We start from the raw sequence: 25,273 nt of genomic DNA on the forward strand, positions 1-25,273 counted from the left end.
ACACCACCCACCTTCACCTATCTGTTCTGGGGCTGAATGTCACCACCAGTTTCTCAGTTCTCCATTCTGCAGTCTACCCAGATCCTGTACCGTCTCAGCCTCCATAACTGGAGGAGCAAATTCTCATGCTAAATCTTCATTAGCTGGTACCCTTCTCGGAGTACTTAGCCTCATGAACAATAAAATTTTAAAATGGACTAAGAAGAAACCTCAAAGACAATTTTATTAGACAAAAAAAAAAATACCCGAGTAGGCAAACTGTACATTTCCACCCCCGCCTAGAGAAGAAAGATAGACAAGAGGAAGAAAAGAAACCTGACATTTGTGAGCTGTCACATAGTATGGGGGAGGGAGGTACTTCAGAAAATGATGGAAAGACACAAAGTAACAGAAAAAGAGTATTTTGACTCTGGCCAATGTCCTAAGAAAAATATTTTTTAAAAAAAAAGAAAGAAAAGAAAAGAAAAAGGAGGAGAGGAGGAGGAGGAAGGGAGGAAGGGAAAAAACTATACCAGAGCCAGGACTCAGAAGGGCAGACAGACCTTTCCATCCTAGCACTGTCTCTGCCTTTACTGAACAGAATCGGGTTTCTGAAAAAGTACATTATCTCATTAAAGGGATAGCTTCGCCAACTCCTGTGTCTTTTACCACGGTATAAGTGAACCTGCATGCTGGAGGGGTGATCCCCTAGTCAAGTAATTGGCTTGTCACAACTGAATTATGACTCAGGATTGTCTGGTCTCTATCCAGGCTAAAGGTAGATTCTACTCTTTGGACCAAAGAAAAACAGTTTTCCCGTTGGGGCCACCACAGAGCCCTGTAACATTCTCTGCTGAACTGTAACTGCCTCTCTAGCAAAAGCGATTGACATCTCCAGTTCAAAGTATTCTGAACAGTCTATAGCAGCTTGTCCAATGGATTGAAATGGTTTTCAAGAAATAGCTGAAAGGAGAAGGCTTACACATGTCACCGTGTGACATTCAGGGCAAAACTGACTATAGAAATGTTTGTGGCAAAGACAAAAATGAGCAATTCAGCTCAGGGAAGGCAGTGGCAAAGAGGCATCAAAATAGCACACAAAGTCCAATAGAGAACACCACCAATCTCTTACTGAGCTTCCGTCTACATTGCAGTTTTTTAGTTCTAAGACCAACAGTTTGAGGGGGTTTTTGTTGTTGTTGTTGTTGTTGTTGTTGTTGTTGTTGTTGTTGTTGTTGTTGTTGTTTTGTGGTTTTTCAAGATGGACAGAGTTGACGGGTAGATGTTCTGACGGCCCCTGCAACAGCTGTGCATGAAGGAGCTAGCATTCAAACCCAAATCTTTCTTTTTTTCTTTCTTCCACGCTTAAAGGAAAAGAAAACTGTGTGAGAAGGGGCTTCTCTTGTGGAGATGTAGATACCAAAACCAACATGAAAGGTGAAAACAAAACACTGTAGGAGGTGGGCAATGAATCCCAAGCCTAGGGGGTTGACTGATTTGCCGCAAAGGGGACTGGCCATAGAGGGCAGCAGTCCAGGGAATGCTTGTCCAGCACGGGTCTCACTGGAGCAGCCCCAGGCTTCAACCAACAGAAACACAACGAGTGGACCAAACCTCCCACAGCCTAGACAGGCTCCAGCACCGCCTGGAGGTGGGGCGAGCGGTCGCTTCCGCTTCCGGACGCGGAGGCCCCACGTGTTCCGACCCGCTGGGCCCCGCGCGACTCGGATCCCGCTCCGCTCTTTTGGCCGGGAGTGGGTGGGGGAGCACCGGGCAGGGGAGGAGCCGCTGGAGCCGCGGGAGACGTGAGTGTCGGGGACCTGGCCGGCGAGCGGGCACCGTAGCGGGCGGGGAATGAGGGCCGGGAAGGGCGGGAGCGTAGGGAGGGGCAGCAGACCCCGCCCCCCTGGTGCCGGGGGACAGCGCCCACCTGGGAAGGGGTGGCGGCGGGGTCCCCGCGGCCTGGGCGTTGTAGCCATGTCACCTCCTCGCGGCCGGAGCCGGGACGTCCGGAGACAAGGGTGGCGCTCCAGGCTTCTCTGCCCAGCTACCACCTCCTTTCGCCCCCTCCTGGGGCCTGCGGACATGCACTGTGCCCCTCGGATTTCGTCCATGCCAACCGCTCCGGCGCCCTAAAAGCCAGTGGAGAGTAGTCTGGGCCCCTTGACACCCACCTTCCATTCTCATCAGACTTTTCACTCAGCATCTCACATTGCTCCAGAGCCCTCCCTGCAGGTTTTGCCTTCCCTCCTTCCCAGCGAACCCCGCCCCCTTCACTTGCGATCTTATCACCTGTGATCCATGCCAGTGGTTGGAGACTGTCTAGCTGTCTAGTGTGTGCCTCTCACCTGGCTTAGTGACAGACCCAGAACTTCCCTGTAGAGCTAGAGGCTACTGTCTGCGCTTGCAACTTCTCCCTTCCTACCCTTGACAGCCAGTTCGGGGACCTCTTCGCCTCGTCTCACCATCTGTCGGACTTTTCATAGTGAACTGAAAGTTTGCTAGTTTATATTCCGTGGCCATCCTGGTTCTCTCACACACTTTCTTCTCTCTGAGCCGTGACTGTCTTGTATCTTTTTTAAAAAAAAAAAAAATTGGATATTTTATTTATTTACATTTCAAATGTTATCCCCTTTCCCAGTTTCCCCTCTGGAAACCCCCTCTCCCATCCTCCCTCCCCCTGCTTCTATGAGGGTGCTCACCCACCCACTCCCGCCTCCCTGCCCTGGCATTTCCCTACACTGGGGCATCAAGCCTTCCCAAGACCAAAGTCCTCTCCTCCCACTGATGTCTGACAAGGCCATTCTCTGCTACATATGCGGCTGGAGCCATGGGTCTCTCCATATGTATTCTTTGGTTGGTGGTTTAATTCCTGGCAACTCTGGGGAGGGGGGTGTCTAGTTGGTTGATATTGTTCTTCCTATGGGTTGCAAACCCCTTCAGCTCCTTCAGTCCTTTCTCCATTGGGGACCCTGTGCTTAGTCCAATAGTTGGCTGCAAGCACAAATACAGGAGCTGTCTTGTATCTTACACGCAGATAAAGCTGTCTGTTCTCTGTGCTGTATATGTATATAGGCCCAGCTGATCTTGAACAGTCTTGGTCTTAGACAGAAGTACCACATCCAGGGTTTTGCTGACAGGCTATCCTATCCACAGTCTGCAGGTGAAAGCCAGGCAAGCTTGTGACACGGAAGTCACAAGGCATCTCTGTTTGCAGGTCTTCTTTGAAGCAGCCCCATGGACTTTAATCCAGAAAACAATTTCAGTGAGGTGTCAGGATGGCTATGGGAGGCTTGTTGGGAGAAGCAAGTGACAGTGGAATACTTTGGGGCCGTCAATCTTGAGAAAGTTTCTGCCATTGCTGCCTAACATAAAGAGTGGGCAGGGCTACAGCAAAGTGGTGCATTTTTCTTCCTAAGACCAGCTACTGACCTCTCCTCCCGTCTCCTATACACGTAGCCTTTGCATTGTGTCTGTATAGTGGCAAGAGACAGTCATTCCAAGGCCAGAAAGATCTGCATCACTATTGAGGGACTCGTGTCATTTCAGAACATACAGGTGAGGTGACTGCCGCTTGACACCAACACAAAACAGCTCTAGACTTTCTGCTTCATTGTCCTCTCCTTGCTTGAACATAGCCGTCACTTGATAAGTTTGTGTTTTCTGCATGAAACCTCATCTTTACTTCCTTTGCCCAGGTAGTGGGTATCGAGTTGAAAGCACCTGAATCTGTACGTAAGACTGAGGTGGTGCTCTGCGTTCTGTACTGGTCACTTTGAGAACCGCTGTTTTTGGCCAGACTTCCCTCGAGGCACCTGCCTTACAGAGGTTTGAGCACAAAGACTTGCAAATACTAGTAGTGTTGGGTAATCTTTGATGGGTGGTCTTACCATTCGAGCTTGAGTTATTTGTGAAGTTAAATGCCTTTAAGACAGAAAGCCAAATGTTGTATCATCTTTCATGGCAAGTTGAGATGAAATACTGAAAAGGATTGTTTTTTTGGTTTGGCCTGGTTTGGCCTGGTATGGTTCGGTTTGGTTTGGTTTAGTTTGGTTTGGTTTGGTTTGATTTGGTTTGGTTTGGTTTAGTTTGGTTTGGTTTGGTTTGATTTGGTTTGGTTTAGTTTGGTTTGGTTTGGTTTGATTTGATTTGGTTTAGTTTGGTTTGGTTTGGTTTAGTTTGATTTGTTTTTTCCTCCCTGGCTTGGTTTTGGGTTTGGTTTGGCTTGGTTTGATTTGGTTTTCTCCTAGCTTAGTTTTCATTTTCGTTTCATTTCCTTTCATTTAGTTTCATTTTGTTTCGCTTGGTTTGCTTGCTAGCTTGCTTGCTTGTTTTCGGGCACTGTCTCTCTATATAGCTTTGACTGTCCTGGAACTCACTATATAGACTAGGCTGGCCTAGAACTCACAGAGGCCTTCTGTCTCTGCCTCTGAATGCTGATTGAGAATAAAGGCTTGCACCCAGCTCCCTTGATTTTCTTGATTCTCTTGATAAAGAGCCTCCCACTCTGATCACAGGTCAGATTGTATTCTAGGTTTCGATGTGAATCCTTAATATTGCTAAAGTTCCTGCTATTTCCTGATTCACTTCTTCATGGCTTCTTCCCCTTTCTTCTCAGCACTTGGACTATTATGAGATATAAAACCAGGGTTCAGTGTATGTTTATGCACTGAATTAAATGACTCAAAGTTGTGCACTTTTCCTTTCAAAGTTTCTCTCTGACACTGAAGCAGTCTATATCTACTGAACACTAAAACAGGGTAGACTATTGATGAACCACCTGACTCCCCCAAAGAGCTTGGAATGCTTGATACCAAATTCCTACAGCTACCCCCATGAAGGACTTAATACTGAGGAGCCCTGGCACCCACAAATTTCAGTGCTTCTGTGTCCAAGTTGGGGCATGTATTTATTGAGCTTTTTTTCTACAAACTACCTGAAGAACGGTAGGACTAGGAATGTATCCTTGCTTAGTGGACCCAGCTTACCAAGGAAAACAGACACTGAACTGCCCACAAAGAATGACTGCTGCGATTTCTTCTGTCTTCCCAGATTCTGCTAGGTCAAACCACAGAGATCCCAACCTTCGTCATCATAGATGACAAAGAGAAAGAGCCTCAGACCAAGCCAGAAGGAAATTTCCTAGCTAGAGCAGTAGGTAGCCAGGATGTATTGATTGTGTACACATGTAAAGTAACTTGTCCTGAGTTACGTACATTCACCCCTGGAGTCCAGCTACAGTCTTGTTGTTACTCCTGTTCCCAGTAAGTGACGGTTTCTGTGTTGTGAGATTGTTGTTGACTGTAACTGTTGTGGGAATTTAAATACATCTGCATACATTTGGCTTCGAAATAATAAATGCTGTTTCCTTCCTGGTGGGCGTCAAGTGTGATGTCCCTTACTTTTTCAACTTCACATTAATTTGTGGCATTTTGTCTTAAATTGGTACATAAAGATCGACCCACATTATTTAAGACAGTAACTAATTCTGGGTACTATCCACTAAATGTAGGAGGATTCACTTCATGTTGGAGGTTAGTGAACATGGCCAGAATGTCCAGATATGCAATGTCTCAACATATGTATTTAAGTACAGCTTATGTCAGTTCTTAAGTAAACCTCGTTCATTATCCCTCACTGATCCATTGTAAATCAAACAGTAAACAAAGCGCTTGTCTTTGTTCCTCTTGAAGCCCCTCCTCAGCGTCGTCAGATCTGGAAAGCTTCTCAAAGGATGGTCCACTTCTTTGCCTTTAGAGAGAAAAATCATCTCCTTCAAAATGAGCTGATACAATAGTCCAGGATACCACATCTTACAAGGTAGAACAGGGTATAGAATGTGAGTCTTCTGTCCCCCATTGCTACTCACATCTGTATGTATGAGGAAGCATTTTATTAGAGACTAAGTTGCTATGATTTTTATATTTTCAATTTACATATTGCCAATAACATTTTTTAATCCACCGTAAACCTTAATGCTGACAGTCAAGTTTCAGATTAGAAGATAGTTAAGGCTTCGCCCACACTGACCATCTTGTCCCAGCCACTACTTATTTGACTTGTCTTACGTCTTCCTATCTTCTCCTTTTCCATTCCTCATTCTGTTTCTTAAAATCTATTGTAATAAGCTTTGAGCTAATATTCTCTTGCTTCTCTACTAGGACTTTTATGAGGGGAAAAGTGTCAAAACAGAACAACGCATTTCTCTAGGTGGGGCTGTAGCTCAGTGGTAGAGCACTTACCTAGCATGCAGAGTTCTGAACTTCATACCAGCACTTTCTAATAAACCAGTTTTTCAGCATGATCAGGCACACTGACCATGGCATGCTTGAGAGCCAAAAGCCAAGGAACACATCACTTTCGCTTTCTTTGCCTTCTGGGTTGAACATTCAGGGGACTTCACACTCACTGGATAAGAATCACATGCATCCTGCCAACTGCAGCAGGGAAAGGGTCTTTCCTTTTGGTAAGTAGACGCCTTGCTGATTCCGTCTTCAGTTAAAGACTCTGTCACCCAGCTTCTGTCTCATCTGTGTTCAACCACTTATTTAATTCAGTCTATCCTGCCTCTGAGCAAGGACTGATTTTTCGTTTGCATTTAACACTTCATTTGTGGTAAGACAATAAATAGACCAATCTTTTCCCTCCCTTTTCTTTCGTAATTAAGAAATAAAATGGACTGTGTGCTTATTATTTAAGTCTTGATTTCCCAGAAGAACTTAAACAAGCCTGAAGCAGAAAAGAATAGCCATTTTGAGCATCTACCCTGTGCCAGATTCTATGCCAAGAGATTTATATAAATTATATCATTTACTCCATAAAATAAGCATGTGAGATAGGCATGTTAACCGCATTTCAAGGGTGAGACTGAGCGTTAGAGAAATTGTGCCTTGTGGCTTATGAGAGTAGAGATACATACTCAAGATTCCAAAGCCAAGTTACCATTACGTGGCAGGCAGCGGTGTGCATCTGTGTACGTAGCACACACTATGGCTAGTAGAAGGGCCATTTTGTTACATTCTTTAATTTTGTGGAGCAGCAGCTTTGAAAGAACAGTCAAGGTTATTTTTTGTTTGTTTGTTTGTTTTGAATTTGAGTTCTAGAACAGCTGGAAGGCCCCAGTGAGCTCCTGTAAGCAGTTGTATTCATAGTTCCAGATTATGGGGCCACATTTGTCACTTGTGTCTTGTGACTTTTCCTTCAGAGATGTGACCAAATATCCCCACCACATAAGACATAAATGACAGATCAAAGAAATTCTTCTACCCATCTAGCTTGGTAAGTCATTGAGTTCATTAGTAACAGCTTGAGTAAAGGGTTACTCATAAGCACAAAGGTACCTATGTCATGGAATGTTTCACCCCAACATGGGTAACAGTTCTTGTAGCTGCGTGCCCATAGCTGCCTGTTCAGTCTGAAGATAGCTCCACCAGAAGCCTTCACCACCAGTTGCTTCCTGTTTAGATCAAGAGAGGGGCCTCATGAATCTTGTGTATGAGCATCCTCAGTGAGCATTCTGAGCCTAAGTGTCATCAGCTTATGGGGCTTAGGAACCTATCTCCGAAGGGGGGTTTCCTTTGAGAGGCATAGCTGCATGGCACTCCTGTGATCTTATGAAAGATCTTATGTTCTTTCTACTCTTATCTTCCAAGATGTCCCCTGACCCTTGGAAGGGGTAAAAAAGATAGCCGGATATTTTCTTCCATTTCTGCCTGAGCATATGGGCCATAGTAACAGTCACTTATTCTCAGCAGCTTGACAGAGTGTAAGTCTCTGCGGTTCCGCAATACCCATTTGAGGGTACAGCCTTTTCTTCCATATTAGAGGCTGATGACAGCAGAAATCCATGAGTATAAACGACTGTTTCAAAGACGGGTAGGCACATCACATTTATATATTAAAACAGAAACAGTGCTTAGTTTCTTAACCCTTGGCCTTCCTGACCTCTAGCCACAAATATTTGCTTTTACTTAGCAAAAGTAGATATCAGTCCCTCCTGTAAACAACCCTTAAGTCCAGGCAGAAAGCAATTGGCTGTTTATGTAATGGCCGTGCCGTTATTGCAACAGCTGACATGCCGTTCCTAGCATGTTCGTGCTATAGTACATAGAGTCTACAGTACGAACCTGCCAGCTCAGTCCCAGATGGATGTGTCATGTCCCATAGTCAAAGTGTGCAGTGTCTTCAGTAATAGATTCTTAGCATTTGCTTCTAATGTGAAACCAACAGCAGTGTTAATAGCTTATAGGGAAGAGGGGTAGGAGGTGAGCCAATAGCTCATAGCTAATCAACTTGTAACACTGGAATTTTCACTCAACAACCTTACAACTCCTGGGAGTGCCCACTCACATAGGTTGACTTCTTAGCCCTGTACCAGTCCCAATCTCCCTACTAAGTCAACCTCTTAACCTTCCTGGGGCAGCCCTGTCTAGTCCAGTGAGCTGGTTATCAACCTCCTACCTATCACATGCCTAGTTCCTTCAGTATCGCCTGCCTTTCCTCTGTTGTTTTCCAGTTTCTAATAATCATGAAAGATCTGAGCCAGTGATTACCAAGTGTCCCTGATGGCTTATATGAGCTAGACTTCAGAGACTGGTTTTCCTCATATTGCTTTAGGTTACATATTCTCTGTCTCAAGGAGGAATAAGCCTATGTTTCTGTTTTTCTACTTCTTTGATACTTGGACTGCCCATCTGCACGCATGTCTCATAGCCTCGTGAGTCAGGTTATGAGGGACTATCTCATTCTTTGTTTTAACATCTGTTCAGTTAAAACTTTTCATGCATAGAGCATTCCCTTATTCTGTATTGGGGCACTAGTCACCCCAACACCTTATGCTGAATCGTGAATTTTCCCTGTGTTAGGATTTAGAATTAAAGGGCATCTTCTTTTACTTCTGCCTTACCTTTGTCCTCTTCACTCACTTATGTTCCCAGTGGGATTCCAGTTTTTAAGCGGGGCTGTGGGGGTGGAATGGGATGGAGTGCTTTTAACAGGGGTCAAATTTGTATTGTCCTCCTTGCACCTGCCAAATGCTACGGTTTATCTGTTTGTTTGTTTGCTTGCTTTTTTTTTTTTTTTTTTTTGCATCTTCTACCAAATCAGAGGATAGAATTCACATATCTTTTTCATATCAGAATTCCTCTTATTCCAAGTGCTTTCCAGACAGAGCTGAGCTCAGCTGTGACTTTTCACTCACAACAATGGCAAAACATGCTGCTCTAGCCTGATTATGGCCATATCCCATGTATTGTACTTTCAGGATTGGCATGTATTCTCAACTTCATTAGCAGTTTTGAGAATGCCCCTAAAGTTGCCCGGTAGGCCCAGTTCACCGGGGAAGCATGCCACTTCACAGCATGTAGATAAGATGGTGGACTTGGCATTTCCTCAAAGGACACTCCATTCTCATGGCTTTACCTTGGTGGCATGTCTTATCACCCATTAATGGAAGCATGAAGTTGCCACTACAGAAAGGAAGCACACTGTCCCCTACCACATGCAGAAAGTTCATCACATTGGAATTGCCTTGGTAAGTGTACTAGTCTCAGATTAGTCTTAGTTGCATGCCTTAACCTGTCACTGTCACTGTGCAGCTGCTCCTCCCCAACTCCTCTTTGATCCTCAGATTCTATGTCCTTGCTAGTTGTGTTGCATGTCTTTTGCAGGAATCTGAATAAATGGCTCGTCACCCTTAAATAAAGTGCTGATGACATACCAAAAAGAAATGATTCCATCCATGATCTGGTGAATTTATTAAGACTATGTACAAGAACATGAGTGAATCTAAGGCATTTATATCACAGAAAAGGTCTGTCCCAGCATGGGTGACATCATAAAACTATCACCCTGGATCTCCCTACATAACTTAAAGGCAGTGCCACTAAGGAGTTTGCTCTTTACAGCAGTTGCTTGCTGCTTGGGTAATCTTGGGGACTGGGCTTGGTGAGTGTAAGGATTCACTGAGCTTCCTAAGTTTTGTAAATTTTGTGGATACCCTATGCCTTGTTTCATTAGCTCCCTAAGTTTTTTGAGCCTCACTCTTTTCCTCAGGAATGTTTCAACTTAAAGGAAATGGCTGTCCACAGGATATCTAGATCTAATAAATATAATCATTTAAGTTCAAATTGCTAGTTAATTATCTGAAGACTATTTTCCAGTAAAAATGCAAGTCACCCTTTTTCTTATAGCTACAAATATGTCTTTTAGGGTACAAAATTGAGATTTTTTTTTTGTCTTATGGTTTTCTGTGCTCAAGAGAACTTTATTAGCCACCTCTGTCATGTGACTCCTTCAGATAAGGGACAGAGAAAACTAAGCCAAGAATGGCAAAAAAGATCTTAGTTTCCCCTTGCCTCCTTCCGAATCACAACTTGTGTACTTAGCAGTGCATACTCAAAAGGCCAGGCCATGAGGCTGCCCCATCTTATGAAGTGCCTCTGCAGACATTTTCCTAGTGACTCTTCTAAACAAATCATTTACTATTCCTGACCGAGTTATAGACTCCCACATGGGGTATCCAAAAACAATGGCCCCCTTCAGGATACTGGGAACACGGGATGGGGAGTGAGCACTGGGTAGAGAGGCAAGCAGACCAGGCCCCAGGAAGGGTTGATACCAGGGTTTTATCTTACTGTGCAACTCTTCCAAGGACACCAGAGAAAGATAATGGAATTGGAAGGCCAACAATTTGCAAGGCATCATGCATGTAACCTCACACATCCCATGAAATGTAGAGGTAAGCAGTGAAAACCAAATCCTCTTGTCTCCATTAATGCTTAACATTTGCATAGCATATTTTAATTCATGCCACTCCACTGTGTTAAAGTCGTTATCTACAGTGGACTTCACCTTTCTCTAGTGTGGGTGAGTCTGGAGCTGGAACATGGTTCTTTCGGAACCAAATATATAGTTTTATCCAACTGCCGTGCTTCTTCCAGCCCTATCTCCTGCCAGTGCAAGGAATCCTTCCCCTCGTCATGGCCACCGTTGCTGACCTCTTCCCTCCATCTTATTCTTTGAGATTGCTAAAATAAATACAAAGCAAGCAGCAGTGTGCATCAACTGGGGAACATTTAAACACCCAGGCAAGGCTGAATTTTTATTTTTTAAAGAGTAAAGTCACTCAAAGCAGGATTCCTTCTGTCAGAACATACAATATATAGAATCTTTTGGACCTGATATTCCTTGAAGACCAAAGGAATTTCTAGATTACTTCACTGATGTGGTTCTCAGACTTTTAAAATATTAGAGATATTTATTAAGCTATGTTACCTTGTATAGCAACTCTGTTTCTCTGCCTTACAGGTGAATGTTAACATAAAGGGGTGTATATCTGGGTGAATAGTGAATATTGACATTCAATTACTACTGTCTGGTTGGTGCTTACTAAAGCTGCTTGAAATCTCAAAAAACTATTTTTTCAAATGCCAGGTTATGTAAAATGTACATTTGAATTACCCCAATGTGACCTGAAGATTACCTATGACTTCATCACACTTGAAACCACTGGGGAAGTCTTGTATATGTACCATGGAAACAATAAATTTTTCTTTATTCACTTATCTAACACATTTTGCTGAATATATGACTAAGTAATAATTCATATGACATGATAGCCATCCTTCCCAGAGACAAGAACTCAGTAAATGTTCTCTGCCTTCACCAGTTCTGAAACAAGTCCCTACTTTTTACTAGACTTTGAGCAGAGTACAGCATGTTCTTCCCTTTAGAATCTTATAGTCTCATAAGTAGTTCTGTCACTAGAGGAAGAATTTTACAACACAATGTATGCTGTGAGATGGGGAGCCATGTTCTTATCATCTGGGAGGATTCAGTAAGACAAACTCAAAATAGATCAGACAGAAGAGTGGAATTAGGCAAATGAAGGCTTAGAGAAGTTCATAGAGAAGTTCCAAACATCTTGGTAAAGGGAAACAAGATGCCGAATAGTAATTTGAGCAATGGCACTCATGATAGAAAAGAGAGGCCCCAAGAGATCTTGAATTTTGAGTATCAAAGAAATTCTTTGCTGGGACAAAAATCTCTCAGGGGACCAGAGAGACAATTCAATAGTTAAGAGTACTTGTTGCTGTCACTGAGATGTTACCAGCACCAAATGTTAGGTAGCTCACAGTTACCTGTAACTCTTCTGACCTCCTCAGGCACCTATACATACATTCAATTACAATCTTCTTTTAAAAAAAAAAATGACTTGAGGGCAGAGGTTCCAATAACATACTAGAACTGTTTTTCAGGAATACCATGAAAAGTTAACATTAAAACCAATCAATGCTGAGCTAGAAACAAATGAAACTCTGTCCATTTTTAATTCTACCAAAATGAAAAACAACAGCCACCACAAAAGGAAACCAACTTCACTAAAGATGAGGATCTAATTAAAAACAAAAGTGCAGACTATCAGGAAGTAGAGAAACTTAGCCTAAGATGCCATCCGAATAACAGAACTAGTCAAGATGGTTTAATGGACAAAGTTGCTTGCTGCTAAACTTAACCCGATCCATAGAACCCAGCTGTCCTTTGATCTTCAGGGTACACTGTGGCGTGCCCATATCCACACACAATTTTTAAAAATAGTTGCAAAACTATCAAAAACATGGGAGCCATATTGCAAATTATTGAAGACAATAAAATGAAATAACTTAGATTAAGAGAAATTGGGAGATGTGATTATATAATTATTATATATGACACTCTATAGGTCATAAAGTGCACCAGCAGTGAGAGCCAAGTGATAACCTCGAGAGTTGATTGCTGGCAACTGGTACCGAACAGAACGAGTAGCTACTGAGGGATCCTGAGCTGAGGGTCATTCTTGTCTGGAGGAAGACAAAGCCACGACCCCTTGTAAAGCTTGAACTCAGTGGTTCATTGTGCTGGCACATAGTGCCCGACAGGCTAGTGCTTTTCCAGGGTTGAGACTTAGTCACTCAGAATATGGCAGGTTGCAGTACTCAACTAGACCATTTCATGCAGATGAAGACATGGTGAATTTGAAAGGCATTTGTTAGACAGAATTAACAAGACTCAGTGGCCCAGCAAAGTGTGTGTACAGATAGGGAAAGACTGGCTATGGGTGCTAAGACAGCAGGAAGGTATGAGAACGTTATTATGTTCTCTTTAATAGGCTGAGAGTAAAAATCACAGTTGCTAATATGAAGTTTAAGGAAAATAAACAGTGGCTGTGAAATAAGACAGGAAATGAATGGGATGGACCAAGGTTGCTTTTGACCCATTTCAGTGATTTCTAGCCATGTGTAAGAGTATAGAGAATAAAATAAAATAAAATAAATAAAATGTCACGACATGAACCCTAAGCTGTCTTAAAAGATAAGTAAAGTTTAGCCTAACTAAAGGTCACAGGCACAGAGTGTGTGTGTGTGTGTGTGTGTGTGTTTTTCTTCAAGTCAACCAACTGCCATCTTGAAGCGTTCAGCTGTACCCTCTTGCAGAAGGTCCCAGCTGGGCTTGTTTATAGCTCACCCCCAACCCAGGTGTCCAGCTGCTTCCTACCAACTGACAACTCTGCAATCCCCTGCAGGAGGGGCCAGAATACACACACAGTCACACCAGAGAATGCTAGAACAGGGCCTCCATCTGCAGCTGTGGGAAGCCTTGCATCCCTACTGGGTAGAGCTTTTCTAGGTGTGTCTCTTTGAGGGAAGAGTAACCATATCCTGTAAGTGACCCTTCACCTATACTCCATAAGGATGCCCAATGAACTCTTTTGTTCTCCAGAGTGAATTTTGATAGAATCATACCTTCATTTATTAGGAACTTGAGACAAAGGGTAGATATTGCTTGTTTTCCCCTGGGAAGGAATTTTAACAACTCCTATTCAAAAGCTAAAATTCATGGGACCCTTGTAATGATTGTATGCACCCAGTTCAGGAATGAGGGTATTGGATATAAAGGATTACAAAAAAGAATAGCAAAATTAAGGCCAGCAAGTATATGATATATTCAAAAGAATCTTACTCAGGAGAAAAGCAGGAATGATTGAAGGATCTTCACTGGGGAAGAATAACTACCAGATTTACTGTGGCAGCCAACACTGGTAACACTGTAAACTGGGGTGTCCAAACTTTTGACACTGAAAAATAATGTCATCTACAAATGTGTTGAACTGCATTCCTAACTATGCTAGGAAGTGGGTGTCTCACAGGCTGCAGAGAGACCTGCCTGCTGGTGAATGGTGACTTGGAATAGCAACTGCAGAGGCAGTTACAGTTATCTAGATGAAAACTGGTTAGGACATCCTCAGAGCAAGGGAGTGACAAAGGGAAACACTAAGAAACAGCCACACACAAAAGGCAGGGAGGCCCAAGAAGCCATGCTGTTGGTCCTCAGTGCAGTCACTACAGCAGGTGGTACAGAGAATGGGTAAGATAGCTATAAAGCACTTTGCAGCCCCTGCACAGTTTGAAGTGATCTTAGATTTATAACATGTTTTTATAATACTAAGTGATATAGCATTAGAAAAATACTTTAGAAAGTTAATAGTTAACATCGAAGTTCCATCTCCCTTCTAAACACAGAAAACAGTAAGACATTTGATCTCAAGTTTACTCTAACAAAAATACGATTTCCATTCTGTTGATGAGAAAATGCATTTACAGAAGAAAAAAAAAAACCTTCCCACTGGGCTATACTCCTATCCTGTACCTACTAAGTGATAGCAGGCAAATTTATGCATTTTTAGTCCCCCTTACTTCCCTTTATGTTACACAACCAGGGATCTCATTAGAATGATAAGTAGACCTTGTAAAGATACAACTGTCCAGGCATACTGAATCAGAATGTCTTTTGAAGATAAAGCTTCACAACTAATGTATATTTTACTCATTGTTGAGTACTGAGGGAGTACACATAGGAAGTCATGACTGTAGTTCAAGCAAGGTGGTGAGGACCACACTGAAGTAGCAGGGAGGAAAAGGAGTAAAAGTTTACAAGTTTAAAAGGTAGGGTTGGGGGCGCTGGAGAGATGGCTCAGAGGTTAAGAGCACTGTCTGCTCTTCCAGAGGTCCTGAGTTCAATTTCTAGCAACCACATGGTGGCTCACAGCCATCTGTAATGGGATCTGATGCCCTCTTCTGGCCTGCAGGCGTACATGCAGGCAGAAAGCTGTATGATGTATACATAATAAATATTCAAAAAAAGAGAGAAAATTAAAAGGTAGGGTTGTTTTAATAAATTTTAAACAATGAGAACAAATCATAAAGTTGAATCCACAAATTACTAAACTAAGTATTCTCTTTACAATTGGTTCCTGCCAAGGTAGAAAGAAGGTAAGTTTGCAAAGAAGGCTAGAGTAAATGAGTGTCCTTTGAGCATTTAGGGGTCAGTAAGTCATCTGGTTAAAGACGCTCTAGCAAGATGAAGTCAGGCTTCTGGGGCAGCACTGTTGGTGTCTTTCCTCACTGTTGTTTCTTGGAGTGCTTAAATCTCCGACAGTTCCCATTTCACAAAGGTTAGTATTAGTCTAATGCAGCCTTGTATAACCTGTGCCCACCGTGTTGATGGCTCACTATATACACTGCATGCCTGGGAAGCAGATCATGGCCACTGGGCATTGTTTGTAGTAGGCATTATGAGCGTCTCTTCCCCAGCCCTGTAAGTACTGTGGGGAGCTCACAGAGCTGGCACAGACAGGAAATGAAGGAACCAGACTGAAACCTGAGCAGGAAGGAAGTGGAGGAGAGAGAAATTAGGAGATAGAGCCGCCCTGTTGCAGATAGAGCAGTGTACGGCGTTTCTATGGGCTAGGAACCTTCCCTAGGAAGTAAGGGTAGAGGACCTTGCTAGGCCATGGATATCCTGTCCCAACTCGATTTCGTTGTAACATTCAGTTATGAAGACTGGGAAAGACGGGAGTTAATCGTTTCTGAAGTATACAGAGGATTCCTAAGTCAAAGCTGTTGTCCCTCTGTAACTGCCCTTCTGTTCTCTTTCATCTTTACTTCTCCACCCTAGGTCCCTTAGGAGGAACCCCTTGAGGTACCCGGTCTAGAATACATTAATGCCCTTGTGAGTGCTAAATGGTGTGATAACACCCAAGAGCCAGGAAATGGCGACAGCCTTGGAGCTAGAGGACCAAGATCTTTGGGAAGAAGAAGAAGAAGGAGTTCTGATGGTGAAACTGGAGGATGATTTCACCTGCGGGCCAGAATCTGCCTTGCAGGGCGATGATCCTGTACTGGAGACCTCTCACCAGAATTTCCGATGCTTTCGCTACCAGGAAGCATCTAGCCCTCGAGAAGCCCTCATCAGACTTCGAGAGCTTTGTCATCAATGGTTGAGGCCAGAGAGGAGAACAAAGGAGCAGATCCTTGAGCTGCTTGTGCTAGAACAGTTCCTCACTGTCCTACCTGGAGAACTGCAGAGCTGGGTGCGAGGCCAACGGCCAGAGAGTGGCGAGGAGGCAGTGACGCTGGTGGAGGGTTTGCAGAAACAACCCAGGAGACCAAGGCGGTGGGTGAGGAGGGGGAGTCCTGATCTGTGTGATGTGGAGGGGGCCTGTTTCCTGAAAGGCTGGATCTGGGGAGAGTATGAGGGTCCCGTAAATTATCCTTTAAGTTTCATTGGTTCTGCTTTCGGGTTCCGTCTAGATCCATGAGCCCTGTGGGGTAGTGGTGGATGTGTGTGAGTGACTTTCTAGGATTGAACCACCTGCCGTGCCACCTAAAGATTGAGTTTTAAACTTCTCTGGATGTTGAACCTTGGAGTTCATAGAGAGCAACTATTATGACTTCCTCAAAACCCTTAATCCCAAGACCCCTTTCCTAAGAGAGTAATCTGGGGAAGCCCTGAAGGATGGATAGAAACCTCAGGGCCCCAGGTGACTGGATTAAAGGTTGAGAGAAGTAAAAAAAAAAAAAAAAAAAAAGTAGGGCCGTCCTAGTGAGTCCCTGCCTTGTCTTCGTGAAATTAATTGGTTCTTCATGTGCCTCTGCCACTTGAGTTTCCCCTCCTCATCTGGTTCCCTCTGTGAGTGTTCCTCCCAAAATACCCCTGATGACAAGCAGCAATTTTCTCCTGACTCCATCGTGACTAGAAGTTAAAATTATTCCCAGGTAACCGTCCATGTTCAAGGCCAGGAAGTTCTGTCAGAGGAGACACTACACCTAGGGGTGGAGCCAGAGTCCTCCAATGAGCAGCAAGAGCCAACACAGACCTTGACCGCTGAGCAGCCCCATGAGGAAGCCCTCCGAAGCACAGATCTGGGGACACTGGAACAGGAGAGCTTGCAGCATGAAGGGGAGCGCCTGCCCCTGCTGGAAAGTGGTAGGAAGAAGCCTTAGCAGGAAGCGGAAATCTTGGCAAAGTGAGGAAGAAAGCACAGAATATTGATTCTTTCTGTTCTCAGAGAGAACCAGCTAGAACCTGCCTGTACTTCGGGCCAGGTTTAAGTAGTTATTCTTGAGAGCATTCCAGTGGGGTTGTGGGTAGCTAAGATAATTCTGTCCACCATAGATCAGTTTCTTGATTCTCTTAGCAGAGAAGTTAAAGCCACTTTTTTGTTCACTCTAGTAGAGGAAGCTCAGCTTCTTGCACTTTACTATCTCCTTTTGTTTCTTAGAGGTTCCAGTGTCCCAGCATGCAGACCTTCCCACAGAACAAGGGTCTGGACACCCAGAGATGGTTGCTCTTCTCACTGCTCTCTCTCAGGTAAAACCTAATTCAAAATACATATTTGAGGATTTGTTGGGTGTTAGCCATATGCTGAACAATAATGGATACAAGTATGCATGCTTAAAGCATGAGTTTTCTGTTTTTTCTGTGGGGATGTGGGATATAGGAAGAAACTGAAATTAAACAACTGTTTTCAGCTCCAATCTTCATCGTCTCTTTATTTGCCAGAGGTACTAACGACCCTTTTCTTCAGCTAAACTACAACTCCACAGGTACTAACTAAAGGCACTAAATGAGATCATTTTGCAGTCTTCAGTACAACTTTGAAGTTGTTAAGTGAACAGGGCTTGGTTTTATCCTTTGTAAGAATGTCTGGCATGACTGCTATAATATTTATGAGCTAACCCTCTTGATATGAAATTATAGGGCTGAGAAAAATGGATAGGATTCACTAGTGGTCTAGTGGGAGAAAATATCTTTTTTGTTCTGACCATGGATGTTAGTAGATGGACTCATTTGGGAACCATTCTTAGGAAAGATGGTTTTTACCAAGACCTCCCATTAAAACACCAAATAGAGAACTGAATGATTTAAGGTCTATCTTGCATTTTAAACAGTAGCCTGAAGAAGAATATAATTTCGCCTGGAGAAACATAATGGGTTGGAGAAACAGAAGCAAGGCCAGTGTTTTCCTCAAGTGCTGAAGGTTCAGAAGCAACACCATTTCCAGGCTCCCCAAGGGAAATCCTCCTGCCTCTTCCCACTCCCTCTGTCTTTGGATGGACCCTGCTCAAAACACAATAAGCTACCTGAAGCATCACATCCTGATTGGATCCTTGTGTCATTGCAGGGACTGGTCACATTCAAGGATGTGGCTCTGTGCTTCTCACAAGATCAATGGAGTGATCTGGATCCAACACAAAAAGAATTCTATGGAGAATATGTCTTGGAAGAAGATTGTGGAATTGTGGTCTCTCTGTGTAAGGAGTTGCATGTATTTCCAGGGCATTCTAGCCACAAACATCTTTTCCGTGTTGGAATAGAGGGAATCAAAGACCTTGAACTACATGTACTAAGCTTTCGCTAATGCATGCCTACCCCACAATGAGATTAAAGATGAGTTAGCTGAAAAAGATGACCCCCTTCCAACAGAAAGGAAGAAAGAAAGGTGTTTGGAAGAAAGTGAATGGAAAATGAGAAAATACAGTTAGAGTTTTTTGAGTTTTATTTAACTTTTGAAGCAAGCATATGAGTTTTAAAGCAGTCAGAACAAAGATAATCGCTTTCTTCAACCTGAAGGGAAGGAGCAAGGAGCACAGTAAGTAGTCTAGTAACTGAGGCTCAGGTGAAAGCACTAGAAATGCTCAAGACTGGCAGCGCGGAAACACGCAGAGCTGAAGAGTAGTGATGTCTGAGCAGTTAACCCACGCCTTGGCTCTGCCATCTACGAGTCCAGACAGATGCTCTTAAGGAGGTATTGAAGCCAATCATGATGTCCTTTCTTTCCTGTCTCTTGAGCAGCATTTCCAATTCCCAGACTAGATGATCCCTCCCAGATTAGAGAAGAAGAGCCTCAGGTCCCAGGAGTCCATGAATCTCAAGAACCTGCAGAACCAGAAATCCTGAGTTTTACCTATACAGGTGAGGAGTATCAGTCAAGTCTGGCCACCACAATTGGGCAGTTCCCTCTAGTCAGTGCATCTCTTTCCTCCTGGACCTCTCTCATTGGTTCTTTTTCTTTATTTGATCTTTTTGATGTGGCCTCGCTTTATAGACTTGCCCCATAGCCCACTCACTGGTTCTTCTACTATGCCATCCATCACTAACGTTCTCTTCTGAAAGCCAGACCCTCCCACTGTTACCCTCCTCTTTACTCTTCCTACTGTTTCTTAGAAAACCCATTCAAAATCCTCTCATTATCTGAAAGATATTACTGTTATTATAACTTCTCCTTTTCTGTTCTTACCCCTTCTATAGGAGACATGAGTGAAGCCGAGGAAGAATGTGTTGAGCAACAAGATACAAACAAGTCTATTTTGGCAAACACAGAAATTCACCAGACTCCAGATTGGGAAATAGTCATTGAGGATAATACCAGTAGACTTAATGAAAGATTTGGTACAAATGTTTCTAAAGTCAATAGCTTCACAAATATTAGGAAAACTATGCCTGTCCACTCCCAGTCAGGGAGACAGCATCATTGCCCTCTATGTGCAAAAAGCTTCACATGTAATTCTCATCTTATTAGGCACTTAAGAACTCACACAGGAGAAAAACCCTATAAATGTATGGAGTGTGGGAAAAGTTACACACGGAGTTCACATCTAGCGAGGCACCAGAAAGTCCATAAGGTGAACACTCCTCATAAACATCCTCCAAACCGGAAGACTGTGGATGCCTCTCAAGTCCAGTCTGAGGCAACTACCCGTGTGGAGAAACCATATACCTGTGATGATTGTGGAAAGCACTTCCGTTGGACATCGGACCTGGTCAGGCACCAGAGGACACATACAGGAGAAAAACCTTTTTTCTGCACTATTTGTGGCAAAAGCTTCAGCCAGAAATCTGTGTTAACAACACACCAAAGAATCCATGTTGGAGGCAAGCCCTACACATGTGCGAACTGTGGAGAAAACTTCAGTGAGCAGAAACAGTATCTGGCACACCGGAAGACACATGTGTCTGAGGAGAACCATCTCTGCAGTGAGTGTGGGCGCTCCTTCAACCATAGTGCTGCGTTTGCCAAGCACCTGAAAGGCCACGCTTCAGTGAGGAACTGCCGGTGTGATGAATGTGGTAAAAGCTTTAGCAGGAGGGATCACCTTGTCAGACATCAACGAACACACACTGGGGAAAAGCCTTTTACCTGTGCTACCTGTGGAAAAAGTTTCAGCAGAGGATATCACTTAATCCGCCATCAGAGAATCCACACAGGAAAGACCAAGACCTAGCTAGGGGCCATATGTGGAGAGCTTAATTCAGCAGCAAACTGAGATGGGATGGGTTCTGTGCTCAACCTGAGAAGAACTTTTGTAAGGCGTCTCTTTGATCTGCCCATACCTTATGTCACCTCTTCTAACTACCAAACAAAAGCCCCATCCAGAACTACTCAACTTTTCTCAGTTGAGGCTTCTGTTTCACTGGCATGCTCCTGCCTCTGCCTCATGGGTGTGATCTAGGAGATATGGGACTTAAGGAAATTTGGGTCATTATATTTTGAGAAACGTAGGCTGCTCTAGATCCTGGAGACTACTTAACAGCCTCAACTTCAGTGTGGTCAAGGATAAGGACCTAGGTCTGATAAACAACCAACCTTAAAGGGTCTGTCCTTACTGGGCTCAAACCTTAAGGCACGCAGCCCTAAACTCAAGATAGGAGGTTTGGGTGCTGATAGATTTGCCACACACTGACGGGATAGCTACAGATTCCTCACTAACTCGCCTCTTCACTGTACACTTTCCTTCAATGCTGGAGACAAAGGGGAAGAGTTTTGAAGGACAAATCCTTAAGGCTCCTCCACAAGGATTTTGACAGGCTGCTCCTTTCCCCATTGTCAGAATGACACTAAGTGCCACACACTGCTACAAAAGCGGGCCTAATCAAAAGCCTCTTGGGGTGCACCACACCTGTCTACATACTCCTGTCTTTAGCTTTTCTACTATTCAGCCACTGTCAGTTTGTCCCTTACATGCCTACTGCAAAAGAGATGTAGTCCTGGAGTGCTGAAGAATTCAGTAAAGCATAATTAAGACATGGTGAAATCCATTACATTCCCACATAATGTTTAAGCGTGTCCTTTATTTGGCTTGTAAGAAGGGATCTGAAGCTCTTGTTAGCGTAGAAAGGCACTGTATCCAGTGCAGAATCCTAATTGACTGAGGAAAACTAGAGAAGATATAAAACACTTTGGAAGACTATGAAACAGTTGTTGCCACTGGCCAAGACTGTTAGGACTGTTCTGACACCTAGTCCTTGGTATGCCTGCCTCGGTTTTTTAATGTCTGGGAAGATTATGAACCCTAGTACTTGGGACCCTGAGAATTAATCGGAAGTAAAGGGATTTTTATGCGTCTGTGTTACTTGGTTTTTAATGTGTAAGTGTTTTCATGTAATTGTGAACTGAAAAGTAGTATCTCCTGGTGGCCTATGGGTCTTTTGCCTGTTCAAAGTTCCCAGGAGGCTGAAATTTTATGAACCTTACATGTCTGGTCATCTGAAAAGGACTGAGGACAGATACTTGATAGACAGAGCCCAGGATGTGGGATTAAAGAATGGGAAGGCAGATACACTTCTATGCCTGATTTCTTCTGCTTATTTCACAATCACAGAGGAATATGGTGAGTTAGCAAGTCATCTTCCCAGCTCTAATATCCCAATAGGGAATCCTCTCATGATGAAGCCAGTCAATCGTTGTCATGAAGATACATAAATAAATAAAGTGATACTTACAGCCAAATACCCCAACTTACATTTTGCCTATTCACTTTCTAGATCTTCAGGTTTCTGATATCTCTGAAGGCCATTCCTGCTATAACTAAATAGATTTGGAAGGACAAAGTTTCTTCCACACTTGGAAGCCTTGGAGTGGTTAGCATAGCTCTGGGTGTAACTGTACAAAGTGGGCCAAGACTAGAGTTTGCACAAAAGACTGATGTTGTTGTATTTTTCAACCATGTATCTAAAGTGTAAACAGAATTTGTCCTACAAGAAATGTCCCTCAAAAGATAGTCAAGCTCATACTAATCTCTTAAGGACCATACAACACACTGGAAAAGGAATTGGCTTTTCTCTAATTTGTCTGCTTGATTTCAGTAAGTAAAAATCTGTCAAGACAATTCTCCAGAAGAAAAATTTGAACCTGATGTAGTTAGATGAAGCAGCACTTCTGTTGCTATTGTCCTTGCAGAGTTTCCTATGCCGATAGTAGGTTTCTGGTCCTTTTTGTAAATTGCCGTGTTGTCTAAGACTTCTGAATAGATGTTTAAGTTCCCAAGACTGAACACAACCACAGTGCAGCATCAGGACCAATGGTGGTGCCTCATATGAGGAAACGGCATTTCTGCTGACCCTCGGGCCTAGCACAGCATGTTCATTCCCCAGGGCATGCTTCTAAATTTAGTGAAGTCTTATATTATTGTAAGGACAAAAAGGCAGATTTGACATTCTATGGAAGAAACTGTAGTCTGCTAAACTGAGCAGAATGTCTAGGTTTTTGAAGTTGGAGAATGATGTAAAGATACCTAGAGATTCGGAGTAACCAGGAATCATTCAACTTTACCACCACAATATATTACCAAGAGAGCAAAGAAAATATGCTCCAAATTAGAAGCTGATGAATTCATATGAACTCTAGAAATTTCTAAAAATTGTACTAGTGTCAAGTTATTAGAGCCAAAAACCTATTTCAGAAAATGTATTTCCAGTAAGAAAAAAAAAAAAACACACAAAATGTCCCTAGTAATTCTAGTTCTTGTGAAGCTGCAGACATCATCTGTTCCAAACCTTTCTGCTAGGAATGAGCAGCCCCTAGATTACCCCACTGCAAGAGAAAGTGAGATGCTTAGGACATACATTTAGAGAGCATTTTCATTAACCAGGCTTCTAGGAAGGACAATCCAAATGACAGTTAATGGAGCCCTGCCATGACTTTGTAGAACAGAAGCAGGACAGAAATAACAACTGATGGCCTGCTTTGCAAATAATCGTTCTGAAGCCTTCCCCACTGATAACTGTTTTATTAGCACACAAACACACTAACCAGCCTCATTATCATTCTTGTAACATGATGTATTGTGATCATGTCGATGTGTATTTCCCTTTCTTGTTCCCTCCCACTCCTGCTAATCCCTGTCTTTTCTCAACTAGTCCCCATCTCACTGTCATGTGCGGAGGGACATCCCAAGGAGTTTCATCAGGATGCTTTTTGGAACATGAAGTGTCTGCGTCCCATCAACCACTCACTGTAGATAAATATTTAGGTAGGGATGAGAGCCCATAAGCCCCTCCCCATTCCGTGACAAAGTATTGACAAGCCAAGATTGTATAAGTAATCACCTGCTACGAGTTTTAAGAGTACGGTAGGATTCATGCCAGGGGGTCAAACTACAACCATCCATCCTTGACATATTTATTCTGCCCCCTTTGTGATTCACTGAGCCATGGAGGCAAGGTGTAAGTGTATCATTTAAGGATTGCATTCAACAGTCATTTAATTCTCTATACTTTGATCGGGTATGAATCTATACTAACCTCTGGGCACTGCCAAAAAGAAGCTTCGCTGATCAAAACTGACAATGGTGTTACATGAACATAAACTTAACTAGAAGGCAGTTTGGCAGAAACATCAAGTACATTTAAAAAAAAAGCAGTAGCTTCCCCAATAGGACCTATGACCTCATCAGACATAGGCTTTTGATTGAGTATCCAGTACCAGACTTGAATTACTTCCTGTGCAATAGACATCAAATCCAGTCAGAAAGTGGTTATCACTATAACAGGTTTGACACTACTGCACCAGTAGGCTCATCCTGCCTAGTAAGCATTATTGTACCCAGGACCATGGATGAATAAGACTATTAATGATAATTCTCTCCCAATAGCCCACAAGGCATCTTCTGGCACTGAGGCTAGCCAGCAGGAAGGATGTTTCTGGCCTAGTGAGCAACCGGTGGCAATGGTAATTGCCTGTATTGTTTTGGGTCCTAAGGAACCTTACCAACAACACATAGTAAAATACCTTGCACCCGACAGATTTTCATACAATGATCTATGACTTGGGTCTGAAGAGCTGGCACTGCAGTTAAGAGCACTAGCTACTCTTCCAGAGAGCCCAGGTTTGAGTTCCAGGACCCACATGTCCAGTCAGAACCTTCCATAATTCCTGTGCCAGGGGATTTATGTCCTGGTCTCTGTGGGTACAAGGCACATATGGTACACAGACATACATGCAGGCAAAATATTTATGCAAAATAAAATAATAACCTTAGGCTCCTAAGAACAACTTTACCCACATTCAAACTCTTTAGGATTTGTATTTTATATTTTTTGTTTACCTATCAAACATCAGATTTTCTCATGACCTTTTCACACATCGTTAATTTTGATCTACTGTCGTTATCCGCCCCTTCCCATCTCCCTGCCTCCAGTCTCTTTGTCAGCCTTTCCTGCTGAGAAATCCACCTTCCAGTTCCACATTACATGTTTCCACTACCCTCTCTCCCTTCTTACTTTCCTGGATTCTACATACTTTTATTCTTGTATAAAAAATACACACATAAAAGAGACAGAATATGCAGCATATATCTTTCTGTGCATGGATTGTCTCAATATTTGTAGAATATCATCTGTTTCCCCGCAAATGTCACCTTTTCTTACAATAGAATCCCATATGTATGTGAACATTTTTCACTATCCATCAGTTGATTGACACCTAGAATGGTTCCATGCCCTTACTATTGTAAGTAGAGCCGACATGAACTGCTGCTAGCCGTGCATTATCTAATAGGATATCAAGTTCTTTGGGCATGTATGTAGGAGTGGTAGCTATAGCTGGAACATGTAGAAGTTGCCTCGTTTTATTTTTGAGAAACCCCACCACTGACTTCCATAGGAACGTTTCCAGCTTACCCTGCACCAGAACTGT

At 43.2% G+C, this 25,273-nt stretch overlaps 1 protein-coding gene and 1 long non-coding RNA gene across 8 annotated transcripts; one reads left to right on the plus strand and one right to left on the minus strand.

The window, feature by feature from the left end:
* Positions 1 to 198: 198 nt before the first annotated feature.
* LOC120094120 (uncharacterized) lies at positions 199 to 2,530 on the minus strand. Of its 2 annotated transcripts, none has more exons than XR_010054137.1 (3): positions 2,405 to 2,530; positions 1,910 to 2,111; positions 199 to 1,343 (listed from the first exon to the last, which is right to left on the minus strand). It is a non-coding gene; the product is annotated as an uncharacterized LOC120094120 (long non-coding RNA). The 2 variants fall into 2 exon arrangements; XR_010054138.1 differs by having other exon boundaries at positions 2,272 to 2,411.
* Zfp202 (zinc finger protein 202) lies at positions 1,657 to 21,925 on the plus strand. Of its 6 annotated transcripts, XM_063265964.1 has the most exons (9): positions 1,657 to 1,784; positions 9,648 to 9,790; positions 10,631 to 10,717; positions 15,973 to 16,474; positions 17,073 to 17,283; positions 17,579 to 17,667; positions 18,482 to 18,611; positions 19,153 to 19,272; positions 19,609 to 21,923. In XM_063265964.1, the coding sequence occupies exons 4-9, from the start codon at positions 16,067 to 16,069 to the stop codon at positions 20,580 to 20,582; spliced, it is 1,932 nt and encodes a 643-aa protein (XP_063122034.1). In that variant the 5' UTR covers positions 1,657 to 1,784; positions 9,648 to 9,790; positions 10,631 to 10,717; positions 15,973 to 16,066; the 3' UTR covers positions 20,583 to 21,923. The 6 variants fall into 6 exon arrangements, with proteins under 6 accessions (XP_063122034.1, XP_038937860.1, NP_001102760.1 ...); XM_039081932.2 differs by having other exon boundaries at positions 1,670 to 1,784; positions 9,242 to 10,717; XM_017595831.3 differs by lacking the exon at positions 9,648 to 9,790 and having other exon boundaries at positions 1,736 to 1,784.
* The last annotated feature ends 3,348 nt before the right edge of the window (positions 21,926 to 25,273 follow it).

The sequence above is a fragment of the Rattus norvegicus genome, chromosome 8, assembly GCF_036323735.1.
Source record: "Rattus norvegicus strain BN/NHsdMcwi chromosome 8, GRCr8, whole genome shotgun sequence".
NCBI lineage: Eukaryota > Metazoa > Chordata > Mammalia > Rodentia > Muridae > Rattus > Rattus norvegicus.

Coding starts and splice junctions, on each gene's coding strand:
- Zfp202 (XM_063265964.1), top strand. CDS start 16,067: ATGGCGACAGCCTTGGAGCTAGAGGACCAAGATCTTTGGGAAGAAGAA. Junction 16,475..17,072: donor CCAGGAGACCAAGGCGGTGG/GTGAGGAGGGGG, acceptor AATTATTCCCAG/GTAACCGTCCATGTTCAAGG. Junction 17,668..18,481: donor TTCTCACTGCTCTCTCTCAG/GTAAAACCTAAT, acceptor GTGTCATTGCAG/GGACTGGTCACATTCAAGGA.